Genomic DNA, 17,424 nt, shown 5'->3' on the forward strand with positions numbered 1-17,424 from the left:
TTTATGAAGTAGGCATACTGAACCTTGAATCCATTTGTCGATGTCCGTTCTGCTATGACTGAATTAAATCAGCCAGCCAATACAATAATCATGACATTTCTTCAGTCAGTCACAAGAGTTCTCCGTGCACAGCGATTTCTTTTCCTTCTGTCTTTCTCTTGCAAGCCTGGTCGTCTGTGAGACTGCAAACTGGTGCATGTGCGTCATGTCTCTCTCTCTCTCACTCTGTGTGTGTGTGTGTGTGTGTGTGTGTGTGTTTGCACAAGTGAGCTGGTCATTTGGTTTCTATTTCATTCTTAATGTTTTGTTCATAACTATGGCGGGCTCTCCAGGCTGACCAGCGCGTCAGGCATCTGCCCCTTTGTCTTTCTGATGCACATGTGGTGAAAGGAACACGGCTCGCTTTTGACGCCTCCTGGAAACTGAAACAACTCTGTGTAAGCTCCACAACCGATGCTCAAGTTCGGTTTGACCACTGTCGGACGAATATCACTTTGCGCGCGTCAATGGATGGACGTGACACACAAAAGAAGCGAACAAATACGAAGTGCGTTACAAAGCATCTTTTCCACAAACTATGAAAACTAACTGGACACTCATCTTTCTCCAGGGCTCCACAAGGTTTCCAGAGAACCAAAAGGTAGGCCAACTGGACTGGATTTTTTTCTTTTTCTTTTTCTTCTACTTTTTTTTGTCCCTTGCATTGAAGGTTATATTTCTCAATCGAAAAACATAATCATCATCATTATCACAAATATAGCATTAACACATTGACCAATAGCAGTGTACTACAGCGGCAATTAATTTGCGAGGGTATTTCTATTTCATTGCATATAAAGAAGATATTTCAACACACTCACACACACACACACACACACACACACACACACACACACACACACACACACACACACACACACACACACACACACACACACACATTGCGGTTTTTACTATAATGAAAAAGTTGACATTTTGGCTAAAAAAGGAGCTAGAAGTTCCATAAAGGAGTTAGATTTAAATATTTCGCTTTCACTACAGGAATGTTACACCATGGTAGAAAAAGTCCAATGGTCAAATTTTCAGCTTGAAGAAAAACACACCGGTAACTCGGAGTTACATAAGAATATACAGAAAATGTGTGGTTTCATGGGAAGACATTACCACAATGATATTCATAAGAGGCAAATCATTTCTCTAATCTGCAGATGGAAAATGAATTGTTTTAAGACAAAATATGTCAGTAATGTTTTTTTTGCATCTGTGGTGCTCACATAACAGCTGATCCTATACCAACTTGCAATATGTTAAAGTCTCAAATCCCTGAACTGAAATCATCTTCAGTGTTGACGATCTTCAGCAGTTCATTGCTAATGTATGACTTTTTCAACTCCTTGTTAAATAGTCCAGTTTGTTCGCTGTTACAGTTGCTGGTTTTTCATTAGAAATATGTTATGATTTTTTTTAAACAAAACTTAAATCAATCATTTTCTATATGTAACACACACACACACACACACACACACACACACACACACACACAGACACGCACGCACGCACGTGCGCGCACACGCACACACACTTTCACTTACCCGCATGCGCACACAGTAATCCCCCCCTCCCCAGCCCTCCCCTCCACCCAGTCGATTTTATTTCCTTCTCTCGTCTAATATCACATACAGTGAAAAGACGTTAAACTAAAGAACACACACACACACACACACACACACACACACACACACACACACACACACACACACACACACAAAGTTGAAAACCAACACCTATTTTGGTAAACAAAAAAATAAAAATATAAAAATAAAATATGAATTTTCGCTGCCATTTGGCAGCTTGGTCACAGACTACACTTATAACAGGTGACGTAATGTTATTTTTTACGTCATCTGTCTGACCTAAGCTGACATGACGTCTTCTACTACGTAAAGATATCATGTTCTAAATATTCCTTCAATTGTCCATGTACACATCTCTCTTTCTCAATCACACTCTCCATCTCTCTGTATCTCAGTGACCGTGTGTGTGGTTCGTCCGTCGGGATCGACGAGGACCATCTAGTCGTCCTGGGGGTGGGTGGGTTGGGCTCTGTGGGTGCGCAGATGACTGGTCAGGCCAATCCGCGCCCGGAAGGTTCTGACGCAGCGTGGACAGGGAATGGTGGCGGCTGTCGGGGACTTGCTGGCACTGCTTTTCCTGGCCTGTCTGCATTGCTCTGCTGCAGCGATTCTGTTGGCCTCACAGGATTTGGCGCCATTGTGGACAGCTGAACGCCACTTTGGTCTGTCCATTGCATTCAGCTCCCATGTGTCGTGGCTGATGTTGAAGGCCTTCAGAGAAGCTTTCAGAGTGGCTTTGAAGCGCTTCTTTTGGCCTCCATGGGAGCGCTTGCCATGTTGGAGTTCGCCGTACAGCAGTTTCTTGGGGAGCCGGTGGTCTGGCATGCGAACTACATGGCCTGCCCAGCGCAGCTGGGCCTGCATCAAGATGGTGTTGATGCTGGGCAAGTTTGCACGAGTGAGCACCTCTGTGTCAGGGATCTTCTCTTGCCACTTTATGCCGAGAAGTTTTCTGAGGCTGGTGGTGTGGAAGTGGTTCAGCTTTTTGGCGTGGCGTTTGTAGACCGTCCATGATTCACATCCATAGAGCAGTGTGGTGAGAACTATGGACTTGTATACTTTGAGCTTCGTCTCCAGGGTGATGCCTCTCCTGTTCCAAACGTTCTTATGGAGTCTGCCGAAGGCAGCGCTGGCTTTGGCGAATCTGGCATTCACCTCGTCGTCGATGACAACTGTGCGAGAGAGCGTGCTGCCCAGGTATGTGAACTTGTCCACCGCGTTCAGTCGTTGCCCGTTGATGAAGATGTTTGGTTCAACGTAAAGCTTTCCTAGAGCTGGCTAGTGCATCACCTCAGTCTTCATTGTGCTGATTGTGAGGCCAAAGTTGTCACAGGCAGCAGAGTACTTGTCGACACTGTGTTGCATGTCAGCTTCGGAGGCAGCTTTGAGAGCACAGTCATCAGCAAACAGGAAGTCGTTGACAGTGTCTGTCCTCACCTTGGTTTTTGCTTGAAGCCTCCTGAGGTTGAAGAGTGAGCCATCTGTGTGGTACCTGATGCCAATGCCTACGTCAGCGTCTTTGAAGGCACCTGTCAGCATGGCTGAAAACATGAGACTGAACAGGGTGGGAGCAAGAACACACCCTTGCTTGACTACGTTGGAGACAGGGAATGGTTCTGAAGTCTCTCCGTTGTCTTGGACTCGGGCCAGCATCCCATCGTGTAGTTGCCGTATGATGGTGATGAACTTTCTGGGACATCCGTACTTCGCCATGATTCTCCAAAGGCCATCTCCGCTAACAGTATTGAAGGCCTTGGTCAGATCGACATAGGTGAAGTAAAGGTCGGCGTTCTGTTCCTGACACTTCTCCTGGAGCTGCCTGGCAGCAAACACCATGCCGATAGTCCCGCGTTCTTTCCGGAAGCCACACTGGCTCTCTGGTAGGAGACCTTTCTCAAGGTGCGCTATGAGACGGTTGAGTAGCACTCTGGCCAGAGTCTTGCCTGCGACGGACAGCAGGGATATTCCACGATGGTTGTCACAGGCCTGACGATTTCCTTTGCGCTTGTACAGGTGTATGATGGAAGCGTCTTTGACGTCCTGTGGAACTGCCTCATGCTGCCAGATGAGCTGGAACAGCTGATGAAGCTTCTCAGTCAGCGCCATACCACCTTCTTTGTAGACCTCAGCTGGAATGGAGTCTGAGCCAGGGGCTTTGCCATTAGATAGCAGACGGATAGCTTTCTGGGTCTCCTCCAAAGTTGGAACGGCATCCAACGACTCACTGACTGGCACCTGGGGGAGTCGGTCAATGGCTTCATCATTGATGGTGGAAGGGCGGTTCAGTATGCTGTCAAAGTGTTCAGCCCATCTCTCAAGGATCCCGTCCTTGTCAGTGATCAGGGTAGAACCATCAGCACTGAGGAGTGGAGCAGATCCGGAGGTGGTGGGACCGTAGTCTTCTTTCAGGCCGTTATAGAAGTTCTTCATGTCTGCAAAGCCCTGGATCTCATCAGCTTTGTTGCTCAACCAGGAATCCTGCATCTGCCACAGCTTCAGCTGGATGGTGCTGTGTGCGCTCTTCAGTATGTCTTTCTTTGACTGTGACTTGGGATCTTCAATGTGGGCTCTGTAGGCTTGGCGTTTGTCTTCTAGCAGCTGCTTGATCTCAGTGCAGTTCTCATCAAACCAGTCTTTGTGCTTCCTGACAGAAGGCCCCAGGCACTCCATGGCAGTGTTGAACACCGTCTCATGCAGTGCGCCCCATGCTGCCTCCACATTCTGGTTGTCCAGCATGGTGGACTCAAGGCGTTCCTCCAGGGTGTCAGCAAAGCTCTGCTTGATGTTGCCTAGCTCCAGCTTGTTGACATTCAGGCATTTGGGTGCTTTCATGCCCTGAGGCCGTCTCTTGGGCTGGATGCGGAGGTTGAGCTTGGAGACGATAAGGCGGTGGTCTGTCCAGCACTCGGCGCCGCACATGGCCCTCGTGACTCGTACGTCCTGCCTGTCTCTCTTCCTGACGATGACAAAGTCGATGAGATGCCAATGCCCAGAGCGAGGATGCATCCATGACGTCCTGTTACGGGTAGGGAGGCAGAAGATGGTGTTTGTGATAAGAAGGTCGTGCTCGGCACATGTCTGGAGAAGTAGTTGGCCATTGCTGTTACAGTTACCAACCCCATGCTTCCCAATCACGCCTTCCCAGGAGGTGCTTTCGCAACCAACTCTCGCGTTAAAGTCACCAAGAATGATGAGCTTGTCTGCGTTGGGAACAGTGGTGATGACAGCGTTCAGGTCCTCGTAGAACTTGTCCTTGATCTCATCCTGGTTGGTCATGGTGGGCGCGTAGGCACTGACAATGGTGGTAAACTTCTTCCCGTTGCATATAGGGAGTTTCATCATCATCAGGCGATCGTTCACTCCTTTCGGGGGGCCAGCCAGCTTGCCAACGAGGGTTGTCTTCACTGCAAAGCCAACTCCAGCCTCACGTCTCTCCTCAGGTCCGCGACCACTCCAAAAGAAGGTGTAGCCTGCGCCTCGCTCACAGAGTTCGCCTTCTTCTGCCAGTCTGGTCTCACTTAAGGCAGCGATGTCGATGTTGTACCTGGCTAATTCACTCGCAATGAGTGCTGTGCGTCTCTGTGGTCTGGCTAAGTCGCTTCTGTCCAGAAGCGTACGCACGTTCCATGTGGCAATGGTCAATGGGGTGCTCCTTGTTTTCTTCTTTCTTTCCTTTGTGTGTCGACCGCTTGAGTAGGGTCCCCGTCAGCCGCGGTATGCTGACTTGGGTGGTGTGGAGCAGGCAATGTTTAGGGCACCTTTTCTAGCCCCTTCCTCATGCCATGGAGGTGAGCAGTGCTGTCCTGAAGAGGGCTGCTCAGTCGCTCAGGGGGCTGCTGATCTCCACCGCTGCTCCAGTCGGTGAAAAACGACCCTATGGCCTGAGCCGCCTGTGTGCAGGTCCGCGGCTACGACTGCCAGTGTACCCACACCTGTCGCTTCGTCGCTCGCCTGTCGCCACAGGGCTTGGGGAAAATGATGGTATGGGATGAAGGATGACTGATGACTTAGGCAATGACTTTGTTTATAGTGAGGAGGAGTTGCGCACCGTCGACCTCACTCTCTTGTCCGAGACCGTCTGTATCCAGTGGCAAGACGAGGTCAAGACGACTGGAGATGGAAACGGATGCAGTGGATGACCAGGATGTCCTATGTGCCTCATCCTGCCCTCAGCACTCCACAGTGCTCTGCTGCAACCGCCTTCCTCTCCGTTGAACCATGAAGGTTTCAGAGTCCGCCGGATCCTGTCTTCACATGCTTGGGTAGACAAGCCCTAACTCACCGAGGGTTTGATACCCGTCGGCTACCCTCACCTAGTTTAGCCAGCCTGTCAAAGCTGTTGCCTGGGGGTTGGGCGCTGCCGCATGCTAGCAGCTTCTAGGACCCATAGGTGAGAGTTGGGTGCCGGTGGGGACCAACAGAGGACGAACCACTTCCGGAAGAGCGTGACAAGCCCCCCCTTTAGAGGTACTACCCCTCCCGTGCACCCCCTAACCCCCGAACCACTACGACAAACCAGACTGGTAATCCACGAATTGGAGTTCACAATGAAAACCCATGGATGTCGCTTCTCAAGTTCAGTCCAACAAAAACTGTCCCAATGTTACATATCCAGAACAGTTCTCTTCATTTCAGCTCCTCCGCTTTGCTCACCTGCTCCAACGCTGTCACCTGTGTATTATATATATATATATATATATATATATATATATATATATATATATATAGGTGTGTGTGTGTGTAAACAACAACAACAAACAAACAACAACACAGTAACAACAAACACACACACAAAAAAAAACAACAATAACTGACAACAACAAAAAACAGACAGACAACACAACGACAAAAAGCAACAAACGATTCATCGCACAGTCAACGATACTGAGAAAGTATCATGGCCCAAGGAAGAAAAAAAACCCTGACATATCTAAACACCAGCATTTATACATACATGTATAAGAATGCACACCTTCATATATTTTCATCGACAGCCATGTTTATAGATTCTTCAGTAGCAGTAGCAGTTGTGACAAGTGTTAAAAGGTATTCTTTATTATTAACTGATTGGGAAGCCACTTCTTTTAAAACTACGTTCGTTCATTGCCATTGTAGTATTGTGTGGACCGGGATTTTTACTCCCACTACCCCTCCATCAGAGCTTGAGTGGTGGTCAGGGTGTCTCCTGCTTCTTCCCATCAGACGATAAACCGATGTCCCGTGTCCCATGCACTTACGATTGAATTCACGGCAACAACAACCGGGTTGATCCTGACTGACTCTGAAGAAAAAGCCACTTTAAAAATATGGGTGGCGCTGCACTATGGCCACGTGCTCTCCCCGGGGAGACCGGCCCGAATTTAACACAGAGAAATCTGTTTTGACAAATAATGACAATAATAAGATATATATATATAGAGAGAGGGGGAGGGGGGGAGGGGGGAGAGACTCTGTGTGTGTGTGTGTGTGTGTGTGTGTGTGTGTGTGTGTGTGTGTGTGTGTGTGTGTGTGCCCATGGCCAAAGTGCATTAAAAGTCATTTGATTCTCCGCTTCTTTCTCAAACAGAAAAAGATATGTTTCAGCTGTGACGACCAACAAATGGCACAGCATAAGTCTCGCCAGATTGAGGTCTTAAACACACAGACTAAATGCTTGTGGACATTGGTTTCAAACTGGCCCGCACATACTCTCCTTGTCCGGTGTCAGTGCACTTTTTACGGGAGGTTGTGTTATGTTTCTTGTTTCACTGTAAAGCTTTTGGTGATATTTGTGAAAAAACTGGCCCGCACATACTCTCCTTGTCCGGTGTCAGTGCAGTTTTTACGGGAGGTTGGGTTATGTTTCTTGTTTCACTGTAAAGCTTTTGGTGATATTTGTGAAAAAACTGGCCCGCACATACTCTCCTTGTCCGGTGTCAGTGCACTTTTTACGGGAGGTTGTGTTATGTTTCTTGTTTCACTGTAAAGCTTTTGGTGATATTTGTGGAAAAAAAAGATCTTTTTGATGCTTAACATTAATCAGGAAGTATCAATACATTCAGCTGCATTTAAAGGTGGAACGTTTGTTGTTCATAGGGAAGATCAAATTAAGTTTAGTCAGCCACTTACAGGTATTCATATTTTTCTGCAGATGTATTGTGATTTTTTCACAACAAATTTATTAAAGTTTATGGTCGAGATACTGCTTCCTTTTTAGTCTTCATCATTATTCTTGTTGCCGCATGTCATTAGGGCTGAAAAGCTTTTGACATTTAATTGTTCTCTCTGTCTCTGTTTCTGCGATGATTTAGTCATTGTCCCAACTTGTGGGGTGTCATAATCTCAAGAGGATTCTTAACGAAATTATTTCTCAGTTTATTTGTCTTTCTCAAGAACATGTTTATCGTTAAAAAAAAAAAAAAAAAAAAAAAAAAATATATATATATATATATATATGTATATAAATATATATTTTTTATATGTAGAGAGAGAGCTGGTATGTATGTATGTATGTATGCATGCATGCAGAATCAGAATCAGAATCAGAATCAATTTTAATGTCAATTAAACCTGAACAAGGTTTATAAGACACGCATGCAAAGTTACATGAAACCACGCACAAAAAAGCAAAACAAAAATAGATAAATATTGAACAAGACATTGAATCACTCTTGCACGCTATGGCGTTTTTGACAGCAGTTACTGACAAATTTCCCAAACAGTCCCACAAGTTTGTCTTCCAGTATTAGCTGACTGGGTTTAATAATATCTGGGATGTAATTTTGAACTTTTTGTATGAATTCTATTCTAATTTCTTTGTATAATTCGCAGTCATCTAAGAAATGAAATTCATCCTCTATTGTTTGACATTGTAAACATAGTCTCCTTTCTTTTGGAATGTTGAAATATCGGCCTTTTTCTCTTGCTAAATCATGACAGGATATTCTTAATTTGCACAATGATTGTTTTTGATTATAATTAAGATATACTTCAAGCAAATAAGGCTCGGTTCTGTATTCACGAGTAATTTTATTATAGAATAGTAGTTTAGGTTTATTTTCAGATTTGTTTCTCTTCCAGAATAAAACATATCCATATTCTAGTTTACTCATTATAACGTGGCTAAGTCTATGAATATTGAATGTTGACTGATTATTCCAAACGTGTCCTAAGCCAAGATTCTGTAATATAATTTCAACGAAATTAATCCATGTTCGCTGTTTTGTTTCCTCTGTAAGCATGTCATCATACACAATTTTGATATACGAATTTTCTCGTGCCTGTGTTCTGTGAAACCAAAATTTTATTACTTGACAAATCACTTTTAAACTTAAGGGGTGTTTACCTATTTCACCAAGTATTGCTAAACTTTGTGGCTTTTTTTGTGGACACCCAGTATTTGTTTAAAAAAGTTTAGATGTGTGTGTGTGTGAGTGAGAGAGAGCATTTATCACAAGTATTTTAACAACTGATATAATGTGTGTGTTCAACATTGTCTCCAGGTAACTAAGCTAATGTGATGCACTGACTGTCACAAGAAGCTGCTAGAAATCCGATGTATTTGTACAAAAAGTGCATCGTTACAGGCCTGGTTCATTCACCAATTCATAGGTGCTTGATAAATGCACTTTCCTTTTTCTAATTTCAGCATGGCATGTGCGTTTTCGTTTGAAAGCTGAATCTAAATTCTTCCCAGCCAAGTTAGAGATGGAGCCAAACTGATATTGTATTTACTGCTTTTCGGTGATTATTTTCGGTACAATCGTAAAATAATAATGATAACTGTGATATGCGCGTAATCGAAGATGCGATGGTCGAGTGATTTTACAGTTCGATTCTTGCTCGACAGTAATCCTGGGCTGGATCCCCGCTTTCGGTGCACTTGTATGGTGAAGGGTGGGGGTTATTAGGATTTCCCATGACAATACAGTGATAAATGTGTAGACCTACCAGTGCGGCTTCAGTGATTGCCCTCCCCAGAAAATGTGGTGTGCAGATCATGTGTACACAGGCTACCCATGTCAGAGTTTGGTGGGTCACTGGAAACTTTGAAATATTCAGTATGCGCCAACTACAGAACCAGCAACAAACTGATACTAGTCCTGTCATGGAAAAACAAACCAACCAACCAACAAAGAAGTTACCTTTAAACATGTGATAAAGACAAGCGCCTGTGAAAGAGCGGTAAATGCATTTATTCATTACAGCCCAAGCATACAAGGGAAGTAAATGACGTGAGCTCTTTCATATGAAAAATCACCAATGTTGTAGCCTAATGGCTGCGATAGCCGCCGACGAGGCAAGGAAAATTATTTGAAAGGAGTGTATTTGGTGTTTTGGGTACGGATTATCTTGCATTGTGTAAATTCTTTTGTGTTTGTTTTCTCTGATGTGTTAGCGCTGATGATGGTATTATTTATTTCCTTCTTATCGGTGAAAACATATCTAAACAAAGGCTCTAAAATTAACAACTTTTTTCTTTTCTTTTTCTTTCTTATCTTCAGTTTCAATCTTCGTCATTTTCAACTGGACTTCTTTGGTGCGAGCCGTTTCTCAAATTTAACCACATGTGGTATGTATCAGAGCAGTTTTCCTTTTTTTCTTTCTTTTAGATGAGAGGAATTATAATTTATGGCTGCTTTTAACCAGATGAAAAATGAACTTCACACATCAAGTTGAACTCGATGTCAAATTTTGATATTTGTTTTGTTTGAATTATAGATCGGAGAATACGACAGTAACAATGTCAGAGAACGGGTCGTTGAGTTCTCTGCTGAAGTACCGCTTCAACAGACGGCCAGCTGACCAACTGAAGCACAGCCCCAGTTCAGGGACAAGTGGTCAGAGTCAGCAGGGAACTCAGAATGGTGGTGGTGGAGTCGCGGCTTCAGCTAAATCGTGTGCTGATGTAAATGGTAAGTAGGTAGAATTTTAAGTACAGATGCATAACATGAAATTCCAATTTTCATGTAGAACTTTTTAAGACAAGTAAATAGCAAAAACGTTTTTGCTGATATCTTAACTTGTTCCAGAATTACATACAGCCTTTTAAAGTTCGTTACCATTTTCATTTTCCACTAGCTTAAAAAAAGAAGCCATTTTTAAGCCCCAACCACAAGGAGAACATGCATTCAGTAGATTTGACAGTTGGAGAAATTAATCTGCAGTATACAAAGAGCTGACAATGCTAATTATATGTCTTTTGTATTTACCTTTCAAAAGGTAGGGTCCTTCAAAAATGACAAATTTTGTAAGTTCAACAAGGTGAAATTTCCATGGTGATGGTAGTTTGACCAAATGTTGTTGGCTAACAAATAGTGCATGTGTGATTGAATATACATATTTCAGACCATTTGTGTATATATTCTAACTCAAATTTTTTCTGGGCTGTTCCAAGAAGAGAATTTTTTAGGATTCAAAGTAATCAAAATGCTCAAAATGGCACACGACAGACAAGCAAGCAACATGGAAAATGATAAAATATCTGTAACTTTTGAACTAGTTGGTGGATTTGTGTGCAATTTGGATATGTGGTGCAGTATTTTTTTTGCAACATAATAAAACCAATGGACAAATGAAATCTTGGGATTTCCATGCCTTGGTGAGCTTAATGATTTGAAAAACAACAATTTTTTTTAACTTTCAGTGGGTAGCACAAAATATACAGAGGTTATTTTAAAACAATTTGATAGATTTAAACACCATTTAACTACAAAATACTGAAGACATTTAAAAGTCAAAACAAAGGATTCTTAACCTGATTTTACTACAGGTAAGTGAATCAAAAGGCAGGAATAACAGTGGCCCAATCTGCACTGCTGCCAAATTAGTACCATATTACTTTGAGTATAATCCTGCTGAGATGGAAAGGATATATATCTTTATATCAACTGTAATTATTAAGAGATGATTATGATGGCATTTTGTCAGTCAATCCATAGCTTGACTTCTAGATTTTTTTTTTTTGTTTGTTTGTTTGTTTGTTGTTGTTGGGTGGTGTTTTTGTTTTTTGTTGTTGTTTTGTTTTTGTTTTTTGTTGTTGTTGTTGTTGTTGTTTTTTTTTGGGGGGGGGGGGGGGGTTATTGCTTGTTTATTTGTATCTGAGCTTTATTCTCTTTTTTTCTTTTCTCTTCTTTTTTGCCACATAGTTAAGTTTCATGCACACTCATACCATGGCAAGTCAAGACATTCGCATTTGGAGTGAGAGTTACTGACAGACTCTAAACCTTGTCTTAAGCTTTATCATAGATAATATTATTTTCATTATTATTATATATATATATATATATATATATATATATATATATATATAAGACTGAAAGAGGACAAAAGCAAGAAAAGAAAGAAAAATGACATAGGGGAGGAAGAGAAAGTTGGCAGACAATATGAACCTTTGGAAGACAGTAACTGGGGCAATTTGAATTCTCTCTGAGGGAGAGATCCAATTGCATGTCTGATGATAATGATATAACTGCAGTTTCATCTCCTATGAACTTGTCAGATATCTCAGGAAAGACAATGAAATGATTTCCTAAGTGATCGAGAAAGACCAGTCACTGTTGAGTGGTGTTCTTGATTTTATCAAAGCAGAATTCAGTGAGTTCCCAAAGTTGTCCCTAAAGGATGAGATAAATGAAAAGAGGAAAACCAGACAAAAAATATCTTGTGAAAACAGAAATCTATATTACAGTAACAAATGGAATATGTCAAAGATAATTTATCTTTACACCTTTTGCTTGGGAGTCCAAACAGCCATTCAAAAAGTATGCAAAGGAGGTCGCAAATGACTGTAAAGCTTGAATGGTTAGCTCAGCTCAGCCAAGCATTGTCAAGCAAACAAGCACTGTCACAGAGAAAGTATTAGGTATTGTCACCTTTATTTGGATCTATAGATCTCTGAAGAGATACCATCCACCACTGGTTGACCAAATGAAGTTCAAACAACATGATTGATAGTGGACAAAACAAGTGCAGGCAACAACTACACAAATCTTTTGTCTGTACAAAATGACTTTGCAAGGATATATATATATATATATATATATATATATATATATACTTTGGAAAAAAATAAGGGAGATAAGAGAAAGATTTGAGGACTCTATATAAACTCTTCGAAAACAGCAACCAGGGTTTATTTGAATTCTGTGTAATGAAGAGACTTAGCAATTGCATGCCTGATAGTGAACATCACTGATTACAAAATTACCCACCAGACAGCTGACAGCACTGACAGAACTCTTCCAGACAAGTTCAACACACTCTGCTCCAGATTTGACAAACCACTGTCTACTTCTGACGTGGTTGCACCCAAAATCACACCCACTCCCCCTTTCATAGTACAAGAGAATGAAGTCAGACGCCACTTCAGTCATCTGAAAATGAGAAAAGCCGCTGGCCCTGACAACATCTCACCAGGCCTTTTTGAGGAAGTGTGCAGTCCAACTATCTAGTGTCTTCACTGACATATTTAACATGTCCATTCAGTCATGTGTGGTGCGGCACTGCTTTAAGAAATTAACAATCATTCCTGTTCCAAAGAAATCACAGCCTAGTTGTCTTAATGATTATCGTCCAGTTGCCTTGACTGTTGACATCAGTCGTCATGAAAACATTTGAACGCTTGATTCTGAAATTCCTAAAAACCTGCATTCCTCCATCTTTTGATCCCTTTCAGTTCGCCTGTAGAGCTAACAGATCAGTTGAAGATGCCCTTAGCATAGTTCTCTACCACATCCTCAGACATCGAAAATCCTAACAGCTATGCTGGGATCCTTTTCATTGACTACAGCTTTGTGTTCAACACAATAGTACCATCAAAACTATATTTCAAAGTGAAAGACCTCTCGCTGCCTGAATCAGTTTGTGCATAGATCCTAGATTTTCTAATATGCAGACCACAAGTTTTTAAAGTTGGCGACCTCACCTCCTCCACATGCATTCTCAACATCGGCACCCTACTGTTGTACTCAATATTCACTCATGACTGCAACTCAAGATGAATGTAACACCATGGTCAAGTTTGCTGAAGATACTACTCTAGAAGGGCTGATTACGAACAGTGATGAGTCAAAATATATGGAAGAAGTACTAGAATTTGTCAGCTGGTGTGATCAAAACAACTTAGAACTCAACGTATCAAAAACAAAAGAATTGATTTTAGATTTCAGGAAGACCAGATCTGACCCCTTACCACTGGTCATTAAAAACAAGCAAATAGAGATCATCAGCGAATTTAAATTTCTCAGATTGATCGTTTCCAATGATTTGAAATGGGAGAAAAATACAGAAAAAAATTGTTAAAAAAGCACAACAGCACCTGTACTTTCTTCAGCATCTCAAAAAGTTCAGAATTAAAAAAGAAATCATGGTTGATTTCTCCTGAGCAGTCATTAAAAGTGTGTTAACCTACGCTATGACTGTTTGGTACAAAAACATTTCCAAGGCAGAAGTCACCAAGATCACCGGGGTTGATCTACCTTTTCTAGACGACATATATCGTAAGCAGCTACTCAAAAAAGCAAAATCAATCAGCCAGGACGAATCGCATCCAGCTTTTGGGATTTTCAAGATGCTCCCCTCTGGTTGACGGTACAGAAGTATAAGGTCGAAAACCATTGGCTCTGCCAGTAGCTTTTCCCCAAAGCAGTCAGTGCCCTGCTTGTCAATCAAATCCAGTATGATTAAATAGAATAGTGCAATCAACAACCATTTACCTGAAGATCAAGTCACCAGCCCCATCCAAATGTAATATGCGGCTTCTGTTCAAACGTGTGTGTGTGTGTGTACTTGTATTGATATGCACACATATGTATCCTAAATTCTACTGTATTTGTGTTTGTGTATGATTTTCAATTTATGTTTATGATTTTCAATTTATGTTTGTACCCTTTTTATGTACAACTCCCCCCCCCCCCCCACCACCCCCCCTAATATTCCTTGTGACCCCGGTACACTTGGTAATAAAGATTTATTCTGTTCTATTCTATTTTATTTTATCCTAATCTGTTATATATGACCGCAGTTTTTTTTCCATTGTGGACTCCTCAGATATCTTGGCTATAGTACTACTAGTACAAGTCGTGAACCATTCCTCCATGACAAGTGATCCAGTTCCATATAAGAATAATTGTCCACAGATATAAATTATAAAGTATTTATATGCAGCTTTATACACCTCCTGAAGAAGATCATTCCTTGTTTTGTTCAATTCCAAAGTCACCTTGCAAAGCATGCTGATTAATAACTAATGTTTTTTGTTGTTTTTTTAAGAAAAAAGTTGAATGAAATGCCAAAAGTTATTGCCATTCCATTTTTGAAACTAAAAATGATGTGGCCTATTTCCTTTCTGAACATGAAAATGCACAAATTAGATAGAGAACATTGTTTATTTGTGGGTCTACATATATAGTGAATACAGATAGAAGATGTGCAGCAAAGGGCTATTAAAATCCTTTTGCAGATTGAAAAAAAAGATGTATGTATTTATTGTATACTAGTAAGTTTAGAAACTACATATGGTGAAGGTGCAGGTAGCAGATTAGTAAACTGATTTTACTGAACTGGACACAGAACATTGATCAGTGTTATGTATTCTAGTTTGTCATTTACTTCTTATCATGATTCTGGATTTTAACAAAAGCAACAGATATATCAGGGTTTGAATTTAACTCTCTTTTTTGAGTGCCAGTAGCACACTCTGGACAAAACATCTGAGTGCCCACTTGTGGTTTTGGGCGCCAGCATAATAAAATGAAATAAAATGTGTCAAGGAAAGTCTTTCTGCCAGGCTTCATTGTACAGGTGCTGGCGCTTTGATTTGTACTCCTGCTGTTTATTCTTTTTGTCATCCTGAGCTTTCGTCTCTGTTTCGGTAGCCTTTCTTTTAACATTGAAGATGGGAAACATCGTTCGTTGCTAATGCACCATGAACTTCAACGTCTGATCGCGCACACGCAAAGATGCTGTTCCGCGAAGTGAACTGTAGCAGAGGACACTTTACATTTCGATTGACCGCGTTCGAGCCTGCTTTCTTGGTGTGCCTTTTGATTCATTTTCTTTCACCTCTATCAATTTTTGAGTGCTATCTGAGCACTCTTGACAGAAAATTTGCGTGCCTGAGCCAACTTTTCATAGCATTTGCGCCCGGGCAGCCGCTAAATTCAAACCCTGTATATAGATATCAAATAGAGCTTTAATATCTAATGAATAAATGAATGGATATTATTGTAATCTTAAGATGAATTTTGCGAAGTTTAATACTCCAGAAATCAAAGATGTTTTTGACCTGTAAACTCATGGAAGGAATTGTTTTTCGTTTCCATCCACTCTCATTCAGGTGTGTACTCAATCACATATAGTACCAGTAGATTTTGATGCAATGTATAAAACAGATGTTGAAACAGACTGATGATGTGAGACTTTTTCAGGAGTTGCTGCATCTTCCAAGCCTTGTGGTATGGCAGGTGATCCATCCAATGGAGAGCAGACTTCTCAAGCTGCTGTGTGAGGACATAATGGGATCCAGCATTGCTGTGTTCCCTTCATTCTTGTTCACCAATTTCATTCCAAGTGAAAGTCAGTAATCTCATTGCTCCAGATCAAGTCATTTTCAAGCAATGAAGGTTAAAAGAGGTTCACATCAGAAAAATAAGCAGTAAAATTTTGTTTCTGAAGGGAGTGTTCTAGAATCTAGGGTGCATGTTGTAAAGTGATTACAGAATTATAAGTAAAGTGTAAATTTTATTGAATAATAATTAAAGTTGGTTGTTTTTTGTGTGTGTTTTTTTTTTTAATGTTTTTTGTTGTTGATTTTTTCTCCTTTAAATTGGATGTTATTATTTTCTCTCGGACATCATCATCATCTCCCAGTTTCTTGTTTCGGGGTCTCCGTGAACACACTCAATGACTCATGTGTTTAGGGACGCTGTTTGTATGTTGAAGGTCACAGGCAACACCGATGGCCATAAATATATATATATATATATATATATATATATATATATATATATATATATATATATATATATATCCCTTGGTAACAAGACAAACCAGTCTTGGTGCGCTAGAACTGGAAGAAGGGTTTGAGACACAAGTTACTCACCCACAATCTCTATGAGTGCACACTCAGTTGTCAGTTCACAGGGAGCTCTTGACACAGAATGTAATATGATAACAGTGTACAAGTGAGAAAAAAGTCTGTTGCTGGATTGTTTTGCCCTTTTTGCTTATTAAAACTCATGGACAGGAAAGCAGCATTATTGCACTGCATATCTCCTGAGTGCACCAACAGCATTAAAAAAAGAAAAAGAAAAAAGAAGAATAAATTAAATGTTAAGATAGTATTCCTGCCAACTGGAAAGTAAGCAATGAAAATACTGCTTTTCTGTTGCTTTGATTTTTATGCTGTTGTTTTAGAGTAGATCTCCTCTTGGTTTTCTGGCCCTGTTGACATATAGATACGTAATAATGAAAGTGGCTGTGACTGATGAATGGAAGAGAGATGATGTCTGTGGCACTGATGTGTGTGGCAGGGGAGTGAGCGGCACCAGGGCGGTGCAGACCCCACAGAGTGACGGTGCCCAGCCAACTAAAGCGGTGCAGTGGGAGAACCAGCTTCACCGCATGTTTCCCTCCTCCACTCCTCTCCACGTCAAAGCCGCCGTGGCGGCTGCCTGTCGGGCTGGCAGTCTGGAGGCGGGTGTGGAATATTTACTGAAAGGTGATGGTAGTTGTCTGTTTATTGATAAACAGACCTGTCCTCTCACTGGATTATTGATAGATTGTCTATTCACACACAGTTGGTGTGGGG

General features: G+C 41.5%; 1 protein-coding gene across 2 annotated transcripts in view; it reads left to right on the top strand.

Annotated features, from left to right (window-relative positions):
• The first annotated feature begins 9,870 nt into the window (after nucleotides 1–9,870).
• Nucleotides 9,871–17,424, top strand: part of LOC143282996 (SWI/SNF-related matrix-associated actin-dependent regulator of chromatin subfamily A containing DEAD/H box 1B-like) — a 44,484-nt gene continuing 36,930 nt past the window's right edge. The window contains exons 1-5 of one of the 2 annotated variants that reach the window (XM_076588971.1): nucleotides 9,871–9,953; nucleotides 10,118–10,185; nucleotides 10,335–10,528; nucleotides 16,043–16,118; nucleotides 17,147–17,334. In XM_076588971.1, the coding sequence (XP_076445086.1) occupies nucleotides 10,357–10,528; nucleotides 16,043–16,118; nucleotides 17,147–17,334 (436 nt within the window). In that variant the 5' untranslated portion in view covers nucleotides 9,871–9,953; nucleotides 10,118–10,185; nucleotides 10,335–10,356. The remainder of the gene's footprint in view (nucleotides 9,954–10,117; nucleotides 10,186–10,334; nucleotides 10,529–16,042; nucleotides 16,119–17,146; nucleotides 17,335–17,424) is intronic. The other variant, XM_076588972.1, reaches the window with a different exon arrangement.

The sequence above is a fragment of the Babylonia areolata genome, chromosome 6, assembly GCF_041734735.1.
Source record: "Babylonia areolata isolate BAREFJ2019XMU chromosome 6, ASM4173473v1, whole genome shotgun sequence".
Taxonomy (NCBI): Eukaryota; Metazoa; Mollusca; class Gastropoda; order Neogastropoda; family Buccinidae; genus Babylonia; species Babylonia areolata.